The sequence below is a fragment of the Neopsephotus bourkii genome, unplaced genomic scaffold (genome assembly GCF_033783945.1).
Source record: "Neopsephotus bourkii isolate Nb327-2 ecotype Australia unplaced genomic scaffold, CSIRO-AGI_Nbou_v1 NB_1678, whole genome shotgun sequence".
NCBI classification, from domain to species: Eukaryota; Metazoa; Chordata; class Aves; order Psittaciformes; family Psittacidae; genus Neopsephotus; species Neopsephotus bourkii.
The window spans coordinates 18,600-31,689 of record NW_026902152.1 but is presented as its reverse complement, the minus strand read 5'-3'; the positions used below and the strand labels follow the sequence as shown (position 1 = coordinate 31,689).

Sequence of the window (13,090 nt, the reverse complement as noted above, 5' to 3'; positions counted from 1 at the left end):
TGCCTCTCTCTGCGCTGCAGACAGGCCTTGAGGCAGACCCCAGCAAAATCAGCTGTCACCAGCCCTTGTAGCAGTCAGCTGGGATTCATCCCACTCTGCCAGCTGGTATTGTCTCAAACCCACCAAGCCCTCCAGTGCCCAAATAGGGACAGACCACGGCCACCTGCACCTTCACTTAGGCAAAGAAAGTCTGCTGGGCTACTGTTTGTAACATCAGGAGATGAGCAGCACAGAGGACCTGGTGACACAGCCTTCACAATACCAGACAACTGCTGGTTCCCAAAGCACCTTCCTGCCCTGTTATCTCCAAGAAACACCAACGCAGCCATGGTCCCAGCTACCAGGACAGAAGCAACTCCAGCCAGTGCAGCTGCTTGTGGACAAGATGCTACAAGAGCTAGTGGAGTCAAGCTGGACACATCTTTTGGCTGAAGTCACTGAAGGGATCTGATTCCCCAGCAAGATTCATTTTATGTGCTGAAGTTTGTCTTCCTGGACCATGGAAGAGCCATGTCAGGTTGATCCTGGTTCTGCCCACAAGTGAGTATGCTCGGTAAGGTCTCCTCTCCACCCCAAGATTTTTTATTTAAGGATTTAAGATTTTTGCTTAAGGATTGACTGGCACAGCAAGAGTTTCAGGCAGAACCTAGAACTGGAGGCAGAATCACCTCCCTCGACCTGCTGGTCATGCTCCTTTGGATGGAGCCCAAATCCAACAGGCACAGCCTGCTCTTCCTGTGCTGCTTTCCTTGCTGTATACCACTTTACAGATCAAGACAACTCCTTCCCTTGGAGGTGCTTTCAAAAACCAGCTGCATGGTCTGACTCAAAAACCTGATGGAGCCATTAGCCTTCAGAGTCTGTGCTCCCATTCATGTGGATCCAGATGCTCTTGTGTAGACCTGGAGGCACCTTACTGAGCTTGTTCTTGTTAATGAGAGACATGTTGTAACGACCTTAACTGGGACAGGAATTAGGCAACGTCCCCATGCAAGGGGCATCAATGTAACACCTCCAGAATCAGACTGAGTGATCCACACGTTGAACAAGTGGAACTTCTATCAAACCCAATAGAAAGCTGCTAGCTCAGGCTAATGTATCCCAACACCTGATGCTGCTCCCTCTCTTTGACCACAACTCTGCCTCTGCTGGGCTCATTCTTCAGCCCCGCTTCCCAAAGGCCCTGTCTGTGCTGCTGGAGCTGATTGAGCCGGGGTGGGAGTTGGAAGGGTTTCAATTTTTCTCAGCTCCATGAACACAAATTAGTACCCAACCTGCTGAGTCTAGTCCAGCTGCTGGAGACTGAGGATGGACAGACGCACTTCAACCATGCCTAGGGAGCTGCCAAGATGTCACCCAGGCCAGAAAATGTTCTTATGCCCAAAGGACGTTGCTGAGTGTGCTGGAGATACTCCAACACAACCCAGCTGTATGCTGCAATCAGGGAGAGAGCTAAGGAGCTACAGGGCCACCAGCCTGAGTCTCCCCATTACACTGACAAAGGAAGAGTCACTGTTCTCCCACTTCAACTCACACAAGTCACAAAAACCCACCCGCACTTACCTTGCCCAGGGCAATGGAGCAGGCGGCCAGGCCAATGAGTCCTCCCTTCCGGCTGTGGGGGTGCAGGGAGAGTGCAAACTCCTGTGACAGGATCTGGATCACGTGCTTGATTTGAGACGTCTTGGCCTGAGCTACAAACTCTCGCACCAGCCTGGGGACAGAAGAGGAAAGCACCCAGGCGGCTTTAGGTACTGCCCGACACAAACATTTGGGGGGGTCTCAGCTTCCCACAGCTGTCAGAAACAGGGAATTTTCCCACAACAAATACGAAAGAAAGCGATACCAAAAAGGGAACCCTGAAGGAATCCACAAGTGAAACTAGAGGTCCTCCTTCCTCCCCACTCACATCCAACAGCTCCTTGCTGTCCTCCTGCTGCTCCCAGCATGCAACCTCCTTTACCATTTGTGAACTCCAAGCCTAAGGTAGGCTCTCAAGGACGAATCACTGCAGCTGTGTGCTTGCAAAGAAGTCACCAGGTCTTCAGACTCCCTCTCCAACACCCACATCATGGCACACGAAAGCAGCAGAGACCTGCTCAGCATGCAAAAGGATCATGACCAGCAGGTCAAAGGAGGGGATCCTGCCCCTCTGTTCTGCTCTCATGAGACCTCATTTAGAGTACTGTGTACGGTTCTTGCGTCCTCAACATAAGAAGGACATGGAACTGTTGGAGCAAGTCCAGAAGAGGGCCACGAGGATGATCAGGGGACTGGAGCCCCTCCTGTATGAAGACAGGCTGAGAAGGCTGGGGCTGCAAGGAGACCTCATAGCAGCCTTCCAGTATCTGAAGAGGGCCTATAGCGATGCTGGGGATGGACTCTTCATTAGGGACTGTAGTGATAGGACAAGGGATGATGGGTTAAAACTTACACAGGGGAAGTTTAGACTGGATATAAGGAGGAATTTCTTTACTGTAAGGGTGATGAGGCACTGGAATGGGTTGCCCAGGGAGGTTGTGAATGCTCCATCCCTGGCAGTGTTCAATGCCAGACTGGACCAGGCTTTGGGTGACATGGTTTAGTGCCAGGTGTCCCTGCCCATGGCAGGGGTGTTGGAACTAGATGATCTTAAGGTCCTTTCCAACCCTAACTGTTCTATGATTCTATACACTGGGCGTGCTGGTGGCTGCGTGGGGAATTGTGGCCCACCAGACCCACACCACTGCCAAGATTTTGGACCTTTCCAGCCACACACACATCACTTCAGCCCATATTCCATATATTTAAATATTTAAATAGACTCTCAAACAACACAAACCTCAGCAAAAAGCAAACAGGGTTTCCATAGGCCATATCTGCTCCTCCAAAGAGGCACAGGCAGCTGTGCAGGCAGTCATACGGGCAGATGGAGATTTGGTGGTTCAGTGACAGAATTCTTGCCTGCCACGTTGGAGGCCTGGGTTGGATTCCCGGCCAATGCAGCACTGCTTTTTCCCCCTTTTTCTTTGGACTTCTATTCATACCCTCGAGGCAAGTATCTCAAAATCTAAGCCTAAAGGGTCTTTACCTTCATCTTCAAGAAAGGTACACTGCCGAACTCCACACAGGTGTGTTTTTGACACTATATTGAATCTCACACTGACCTCTCCCAGACGGGTGACAAAGGCTAGACACCCACTTTAAAATCCATGAAAATCATTATATGAAGATGTCAATGAACTTCTTTCCCCAAAACCAGTTCATGGCAGCTCTGTTCTCACCCTGCTCTGAGCAAAGCAGCTGCTCCCTTTCTCCCTGGGGGCATCACAGAGCCCCTTCTCACTCTCCCCATGCCAAAGCTGAGGTCTCCAACAGTTACAGCATGACCCCCTCTCACAAACTGCTGCTTTAGGGCAAATGGCTCCATCTTCAGTCATAGAATAGAATCCTAGAATCATAGAATAGTTAGGGTTGGAAAGGACCTTAAGATCATCAAGTTCCAACCCTCCTGTCATGGGCAGGGCCACTTCGCTCTAAACCGTATCACCCAAGGCCTCGTCCAGCCTGGCCTTGAACACTGCCAGGGATGGAGCATTCACAACCTCCCTGGGCAAACTATTCCAGTGCCTCACCACCCTAACAGGAAAGAATTCCTTCCTTATACCCAATCTAAACTTCCCGTTTAAGTTTTAACACATTAGTCCCACTCCAGCAAGAAGAATGCACCGAGCTCCAGCAGCATGGGCTGTTGGGATGATCCTTTTGCTGCCTAGATTTAGTAGATAGAGCTTTGCTTGAACAGGAACAACACTGCTAGCTTCCTTCAAGAGTTTTAAGGGCTCAGAATTTAACTAATGAGGCAAATGGTAGCAAAAAGTATCGTGGAGCTTCAGAGAATCTGCAAGCAGCAGAAGCTGCTCCACAAGGAGGTACCTGAGCTGAGAGGCAACGAGTACCTCCTTGCTTGATGCCACAGACACAGAAGACACACTGCTGGTGATGTTCTGTGATGGGTTTTAGCTGATCTAAACCCATGTATTTTCAGAAAGGGTTGGCTCTTGCCTTCCTCCCCTCACACTCTTCCCAAACTGTGTTTGGGAAAATAAAACACCCAGAACAGAAGAGGCTGGCTGTGTTGTGTTAGTATTCGGTGTGTATGCTTGCCCTGTCCTAAGAGCCCTTTTCCCTCCTGCCTATGCACAGCTTCCCCCACAGAATCCTCTATGTTGAGGCAAGCAGTTCCTACCCCTCATTCTCCCACGTCTCCCAGTGACTGCTAAGCAGAGCAGCTTCATCCCCATGGCACTGGCTGCTCCACTCACAGGCTCACCATAGCCACAGCTCCCACCTGAAACTCACTGTCCTGCCTGGGTCAGCTCTGTGCTGGGTTGTCCTGGGGGGATGCTTCCGCTCTGCCCTGTGAGCTGAGCTCCCAGGCAGTGCCCGGGAGAGCAGAGTCCTTCCCAGGCAAAGCTGTGGACTGGAGCAGCACAAAGCACCCTACCCAGCACAGGAGCGAGAAGACAGCACAGGGCACACATACAGGCAACACTAGACAGGCACGGCCATGCCTGGGAGAAGGCCCCAGCTCTGCCCAGACAGCAGCGATGCAGGAAGAGCTCCAGGTACACCCAGTGGCCATGGCTGAAGCAGAAGCTTCCCATCTGCACCGCCAGAACCGAGCACGGAATTAGCTTGGGAGACGCCGATGCAGAGATGGGATGGCCCCAGGAGGAGACAAGGCCACCCTGACGGGCGATAAGCGACACACGATGGGTACCGCTGCCCAGCGCCAGCCTGCTGCGGCTCCTGCCTCTGCCCAGTGAGCCCCCGGTGTCCCCCAGCCCCGGGCAAGAGCCGGGCACCTTGGGAGCACCGCAGCAGTGCCGGGCCCCCGTGTCCAGCTCGTTCCTCCAGCTCCGCTCCTCGCTGGATGCACCATCAGACCAGGGAGGCGGAATGGAGCCCTGCCAGGGTCACGGTGTTACCCGAGCCCTTCCAGGCGCTCCAGCCCGCTGCTGGCCCGGGGGGACCCTGTCACCCACCTCCCTGGGGAGCCGGTGCCATCCCGTGGGCAGCTCCATGAGTAGGGCGGGACCCCCGCGAGCACCACGGGCCGGGGCTTCCCCCGAGCACCACGTCCCGAAACCCCCGAGCACCACAGGCCGGAACCCCATGGGCACCACGGCCAGGAGTCGCCCCCTCACCAAGCTTCCAGCCCCTCCGGCGGCTACAGGCCGGCCTCCACCGCTCCCCCCAAGGCCCCGTCCTTCCCCGCTCTCACTTCTCGATCTCGAGTGCCGCCACCTTCCTTTTCTCATACAACTTGTCGTTCAGCGCTCTCACCACGCCAGGCGCCAGCGGCGACAAGTCCCGCTCGGCGCTCATCGTTCCGCCGCCACCGGCAGCCGCCCCGCCCCCGCCGGCGCCGCACACGTGACCGCGGACACACGTAGTAAGACACCTCCTGGCGGACCGGAGGGCTGCCCGCAGCCGCCTCGTCACCTCTTGCTGATCCAGAGAGCAGCAGAGTCCCAGGCTGGTTTGGGTTGGAAGGGATCTCAAAGCTCACCCAGCTCCAACCCCCTGCCACGGGTCCAAGCTGGCCTTGAACACTGCCAGGGATGGGGCAGCCACAGCTTCTCTGGGCACCCTGTGCCAGGGCCTCAGCACCCGCACAGGGAAGAACTTTTTCCTTCTAGCTAACCTGAACTTCCTCTGTTTCACTTTAAACCCATCACCCCTTGTCCTGTCGCTACAGTCCCTGATGAAGAATCCCTCCCCAGCACCTAGGCCTCCTTCAGATACTGGAAGGCTGCTCTGAGGTCTCCACGCAGGCTTCTCTTCTCCAGGCTGAACAGCCCCAACTTTCTCAGCCTGTCTTTGTACAAGAGCTGCTCCATCCCACTGATCATCCTCATGGCCCTCCTCTGGATTTGCTCCAACAGCTCTATGTGAAACTGATGTGGCCTATTGTGTACAGGGGGGTTGTACAAGGGGGTTAGACAAAATGTACAGGGGGGTACTGCTTAAGTCATAGCTGGCTTAACGAGCTCGGCAGATGTCTTATCAGGCAGTACCAGAACAGAACCTCCTAATGAGGAGAATAGGGGGGGTTGTACAAGGAGTACTGCTTAAGTCATAGCTGGCTTGACAAGCTCAGCAGACGCCTTATCAGGCAGTTCTAAGATAAAACTTCCTAACGAAGGGAATAGCTCATTAAACCAGTTGGACATAGACCAGACCCATCCAGCTCCTAAAGAGCGTGCGTGAGGACCAGAGGTAAAAAGTTCAAGCCTGAGGAAGACTCGTTTACTTCATCTTGAAGACCCCTACCCACAAGAGGAAGACTATTTACTTCATCTGAAGACCCCTGCCCAAGACCACCAGGAGGCACTGCACATGCGTGGAGAGCCTTTTAGCTCATTATAATACGAAGCGGGGATAGAATATGAATATGTATAGGCGTATTGTGCGACCTAATACATATGTATGACTTTACAGGATAAATGTAGAAGGAAAACGGCACTGAGGCACGCATGCCTTTTGGAGGACCAATCCCCCGTGCGCCTTCAGCTGAATAAAGCATACCTACTTTACAGCTTTAACCAGTTGTGGAGTCTATTCCGCTATCAGTTTGCCGAGCCAGGCAGGAGATCTCTCTTCGGCTGCAGGATCGGCGGAGGGGCGGACCTCCTGGGCGCCCCAGGCCACTTGCCTGGAGGGGCTCCACTCCTCGTCCGCTCACTGCAGGGACAGACAACAACCTGTGTCGGCTGCGGAGAAACGGTATGCTTGGAATTTAGGTTTGTAATTGTCCTAGGACTTGTAAAGGCCTGTAAGGCGTACGCGTGGCCGGGGCTGCTGGTAAGGCGCTCAGAGACGTCTGGCGCACAGCGTTGTTCCCCTTGGTAGGTAGGGCTTGCAAGCAGGGGACTCACCGACCGATAGAGCGGCCGCTAGCGACCCTGGTGGTGGGTCGGGTGAGTCTAGGGATTCGTCTGCTGATAGAGCAGCAGTTTGTATGGGGTGAAGGAGCTCCGGGCTAAGGGAGCCCGCCGATAGAGCGGCTGAATCGAGCTCCAGGTTTCACTGAAGGGTGCAAGCGGTATCTGGTGGTGAGTAAACTGGTGTAAGTGTGGGGGATCCCGAATGCAAGTGGTTTGTGTTTGTGTGACTGAGACGTAGCGTAGCTACGAAGCGAGTGCGGAGTCCCGATCCGCGGTTCCGTGTTCTCCGCGAGGAGAGCGGGCGGGGACGGACAAAGTGTCTTTTGTGTTGTGTCTAAATGTTTTGTGTGCGAATATGTCTGTCGTTGCTGTTAAAGATTACAGTGCTTAAGCGGTGGGGGAGCAGTAGACAAAAGTAAACTGTTGCTACTGGGGGGGGTGTGTTCAGAAGAGTTCACTCTGCGCCCCAGTGGCTGTATAACAGAAGTATAACCTCTAATGTCTGTAATCCTACTCTTGAGACCTGAACTTTACACTCGGTACCAGAGGCTTGTAGCCTCACATATGGGTGCATAATAACTTTTGAATAGTGGAACCTGCCGTGGACACTAGGACAGTGTAAATTTTGATGGAACCGAAACTGTGATCTAACAACAGGGGAGTTGATCTGCAGAGCCCAAAGGTATCATTTTACTGAACCCCCTGAGAATATCATAAAATTCGTGTGTAGGTGCTCTCATATTTTTTAAGTGCATTTGCAGAGCACTGGGAAAGAGAAGCTATAGAGATTTGTAAAAGATTGTTTGAAATGGGAGCCGGTCAAAACAAGGGAATTCTGAAGAAAAGCCCATTGGGTTACATTTTGGCACACTGGAAAGAACTGGGAGGGTCTTCTGGGGGCTCGGTAAACAAGAAAACATTGATAAAATATTGTAACCAATGGTGGCCTTTATATACTTTGGAAGATCAGGAGAAATGGCCTAAAAATGGAACTCTGAATTATAATACATTGTTACAATGAATGTTGGTTTTGAGGTTGCCAGGAAAATGGGATTAAGTGCTGTATACAGATATGTTTTTCACTGTGGGAGATCACCCGGAGTGGCAGGCAGAATGTGAAATTAATATAGCTCTGCCAGATCCCTAATTTTGGCTCTGGAAAAGGACAAGGAAAAACTGGAAGCTAAGCTGGAGAGATGTTGTTCGGCCTGGGATATTGGGGAATGATGTTTGAAAGTTATAAATAGGAAAATTATGTATCACAGATACCTCTGAGAGAAGCACCCTCTGTATCTGTCCTATCGGATATTGATAAGGAGGAGGAGATTGCTGTCACCTGCGACAAGCAGCACATTCGCATTCAGAAGTTAAGAAAGGGTTAAACTGGAAGTGCTGCTGCAGCGGCAGGCATCTGAAACCTCTGCAGAGCAGGGGGAGCAACTGTGAGGAAAAAAAGGAAACCAAGTGGAAAGGAGGGGAGCTCGAGCAGCTCCTGTGTTTGAGCACAGAATGAGTGCTGGGGCAGGCAAACAAGTGGGAACAGACATGTTGACAGACGGGACTGAGGGGTTGTTGAATAGATGTGGACAGAAGTGCAGAAGTGCTTTGAAACTGATGGAGGAGGAATGTCGAGCAAAGGTGGGGGAAGTGGATTCTTCTCCTATGGGACCGGATCGGTGTGTGTGTGCTGTGGGGAGTTTTGAACGTTGGAAGTGAGACTGCTCTGCGGGGGAGGGAGTGCCATGGGGTGGCTCCGGTGGCTGAATTGGAACTAGGCTGACAAGGGACCTGGGGAATCCTCCCTAGCGGATCCACTGGTTACATTAAAACTATGGACTAGAGGAAATAAAGTGGAATTTTTAGTAGACACTGGGGCAACAATCGGTTCTGAATAAGGCATTGATACCTGTAGGGGGAGACTATGTTACTGTAAAAGGGGCAACTGGCCAAAGTGAAAAGGCATATTTTTGTAAGCCACTGAAATATCAATTGGGAAAGCAATGGGACATTCATAAATTTTTATATATGCCTAATGCCCCAAAGGCTCTCCTGGGGAGAGATTTGTTGGAACAACTGGGGGTCACTATTACCTTCAAAGAAGGTGAGATCACCTTGAAAGTAAATGATCAGCAATACATAGAAATGTTAAGCTTAGAACTGATCACACACCAGACAGAAGAGAAGGTTAGGGAAGATATATTTGATCAAGTATTCCCAGGAGTACGGGCTACAAACATACCCGGAAAAGCCAGAAATGCACCCCCGATACAGATTAAGCTCAAGGAGGGAAAACAACCAGTTAGGATTAAACAATACCCTCTAAGGAAAGAAGATAGGGAGGGAATTTGTCCAATAATTGAAAACTTTTTTACAGTTAGGATTATTAAAAGAATGTCAATCTGATTTTAATACCCCTGTCTTACCATTCCATAAGCCTGATGGATCATATCGGGTGGTACAGGACTTGAGAGCTGTCAACAAGATCACTGAAGATCTTTACCCGGTGGTAGCAAATCCATACACACTACTGACTTGCTTAATTCCAGAACTAACTTGGTTTACTGTTTTAGATCTAAAGGACGCCTTCTTTTGCCTCCCTCTCCATGAAGCCAGTCAGAAAATTTTTGCATTTGAATGGGAAAACCCCAAAAGTGGGCGCAAAACTCAGCTCACATGGACGGTGCTGCCTCAGGGATTTAAAAACAGTCCCGCTTTGTTTGGAAAACAACTTGCCAAAGACTTAGAATCTTGGGAAGCCCCACCGGAGGAAGGAAGAATACTGCAGTATGTGGACGACATCCTAATTGCCACCCGGAAACTTGTGTGGCTTGGACGGTAAGCCTCTTAAATTTCTTGGGACTCCAGGGATATCTCATACAATGTCTGCCGTACTGGAAGTAAAAGGTGGACACTGACTTTCTCCTCAGAAATTTCTAAAGTATCAGGCCATCATGATAGAGCAGAATAACGTTGAAATTGTGGTAACTAACATTATCAATCCAGCCTCTTTCCTCAGTGGTAATGAAGGAGAACCTGTACACCATGATTGCCTGGAAACCATTGAGGCTGCCTATCCTAGTCGTCCAGATTTGAGGAGTATCCCTTTGGATAACACAGAAACCTGATTCACTGACAGGAGCAGTCATGTCATCAGCCTGAATAAGCACTTCCACACAGAAAGCAGAATTGATTGCTCTGACCAGAGCCCTGGAATTGAACTGTAAACATCTACACAGACTCAAAATATGCAGTCGGAGTCGTACGTGCGCATGGTGCTATTTGGAAGGAGAGAGGACTGTTAAATTCACAAGGGAAAAACATCAAACATGCACAGGAAGTATTGAGACTATTGAAAGCAGTCCAATTGCCTGAGAAGGTGGCAATTATGCACATCAAGGCACACCAGAAGGTGAGCTCAGAATTAGAAGAAAGAAATGAGCTGGCGGACAGAGAGGCAAAAGAAGCAGCAAAAGGTGAGGTACCAACCGAAGGAGCATTGATCCCTGATGGGAAAGTTTCCTTAGAAGGTAAGCCAAATTATAATAAGGAAGATCAAAAATTGATTGCAGATCCAAATGGAATATTCAGTGAAGAAGGGTGGGCCAATACACCACAAGGAAGGGTAATTGTTCCCTTATCAATGTTATGGTCTTTAGTAAAGAATGAACATCAGAAAACACACTGGGGAGCCAAAACCTTACATAAACATTTAATAGGCAACATTATGGCTAGAAAATTATATGCCACCATTCAACAGGTAACTCGCCAGTATGATCTTTGCCTTAAGACAAATCCCAAAATTATACCCAAGCTCAAAATGGGTCAAATTGGAAAGGGTAATGGACCAGGACAGCAATGGCAGATCGATTTCACGGAACTGCCGAGAAAAGGGGGGTATAGATACTTTTTAATATTAACAGACACCTTTTCAGGTTGGCCAGAAGCCTTTCCAACTAGGAGTGCAAAGGCACGAGAAGTGACCAAAATACTGTTACAGGAGGTAATACCATGCTTTGGAGTTCCAGCCATAATATCTTCAGACAGAGGGCCACATTTTATTTCAAATGTGGTACAGCAAGTAAGCAAATATCTTGGAATTGATTGGCAACTTCATATCCCTTATCATCCACAATCAAGTGGACGAGTAGAAAAGATGAATCATTTAATCAAACAACAAATCGTGAAATTGGGCCAGGAGGCCAGGCTACCTTGGCCCCAGTCCCTTCCATTGGCCTTGTTGAGAATTCGAACTAAACCAAGAGCACGAGAAGGACTGAGTCCTTTCAAAATTTTATATGGAAGGCCATATGGGGTTCAACAGGGAATGTCTCCCCAAGCGGGAGAAGAAACCATGAACACCTATATAATAGAGTTAGGAAAGCAGCTTACTAGAATTGAAAAACATGTGGCTGGAACTTGAAGCAGAGGGTTGGACAGCTCGGTACATAATATACAGCCTGGAGATTATGTGTATGTAAAGTCTTTCAAACCTACAGGAGATGATGATCTCGAGCCAAGGTGGAAAGGGCCATTCCAGGTGTTGTTAACTACATTCACAGCTATCAAGATTAAGGAACAGAACGCCTGGATTCATCATACTCGAGTTAAGAAAGCCCCGAAGACACCCTGGAGAGCAATCCAAACTGAAAATGAACTGAAACTAAAGCTAATTCGTAACAAGTAACACTGCAAATTAATAAGACTGTATTGATGATATTTTTAACCTTCTTGTTTAAAGCTTTAATACTTTTCTCTTGTTTGCAATTATAACCAGCGAAAGGTCGAAGAATGATGAAAATAATTAGAGGATTAATTGTGATTCTAGGGGTCACACAAAGTCTTGACAAAATGTTACCATTATTAGGTAGAGACAAATATTTAGCTTACTTGGGCAAATAGAACTGGTGTTACTGATTTTTGTTTATCACTCACACAAATAGGAAACCTATTCCAAACGTGTTTAATCGGAGTTCCTTATCTAAGTATGAATGGGTGAAGAATGATTCAGTCTTGAACCTTACAATAGTAACTAGAGTAGTTAAAGAGAACCTCAGGCAATTGGACAGTTGCATCTGTTCAGACAGGAGGAATTATAAAAGGACTAAATCGTTCAACCATCCCAATTCAGGAACTCCGACTTCTGGGGTCTGACCAAAGTAATCAGAGCTGTATAACATTCAATTCTTGGTCAGATGAAACTCCAGAAACTAAAGTGACTAGTAGGAAAGATTGGTATCATAATGTTACCTCATATTGTCTTGGGTCTTCTCCTTCACTCCCAGATGATGGTATCACCCCTAAGGCACTACCCCCAGGTTACTTCTTGATATGTGGAGCCCGCACATGGCCAGGGATACCCTCTAAGCCGCATGGGGGACCATGCTATTTAGGAAAATTGTCCTTGTTTGCAGCTTCTAAAAAACATATAATCCAAGCCCTACGAGAAGACCTTCATAGGAATAAAAGATCTATTAACCAATTAGGCCCTAAATGTGACCCCACATTAAAGATTTGGGGCCATACAAAGCGATTCTTTGCTGCACTGCTTTTACCAAACGTAGCAGCTGGAAAAGCATTGGCAGATATTCATCGCCTCGCATGTTGGACAGCACAACAGCTAAAGAAATTGCAAGTTGATGGAGGGTTGGATGATTGGTTGAATGGGTTTGGGATTACAGGGTGGATTAAGGAGTTAATCAAACAAGGGATTTGGATTCTGGCTGTAGTTCTTTTAGTCTTAATGACAATTCCATGCTTAATCCAATGTGTATCGAATATGTTTCGCAAATCCATTGAAGGCACCTGGGTATCTCTTAAGTAAAAGAATTTACTTATGTTATAGAAAAGGGGGGAATTGAAACTGATGTGGCCTATTGTGTACAGGGGGGGTTGTACAAGGGGGTTAGACAAAATGTACAGGGGGGGTACTGCTTAAGTCATAGCTGGTTTAACGAGCTCGGCAGATGTCTTATCAGGCAGTACCAGGACAGAGCCTCCTAATGAGGAGAATAGGGGGGGTTGTACAAGGAGTACTGCTTAAGTCATAGCTGGCTTGACAAGCTCAGCAGATGCCTTATCAGGCAGTACTAAGATAAAGCTTCCTAACGAAGGGAATAGCTCATTAAACCAGTTAGACATAGACCAGACCCATCCAGCTC

The 13,090-nt window shown here is 49.0% G+C and overlaps 1 protein-coding gene across 1 annotated transcript in view; it reads right to left on the bottom strand.

Annotated features, from left to right (window-relative positions):
* The window catches only part of VAC14 (VAC14 component of PIKFYVE complex), a 65,188-nt gene extending 59,808 nt beyond the window's left edge, over positions 1 to 5,380 (bottom strand). Inside the window, exons 1-2 of the mRNA XM_061375816.1 lie at positions 5,267 to 5,380; positions 1,564 to 1,714 (exon numbers count right to left, since the gene is read on the bottom strand). Of these exons, the coding sequence (XP_061231800.1) occupies positions 1,564 to 1,714; positions 5,267 to 5,370 (255 nt within the window). The 5' untranslated portion in view covers positions 5,371 to 5,380. The remainder of the gene's footprint in view (positions 1 to 1,563; positions 1,715 to 5,266) is intronic.
* Positions 5,381 to 13,090: the final 7,710 nt, after the last annotated feature.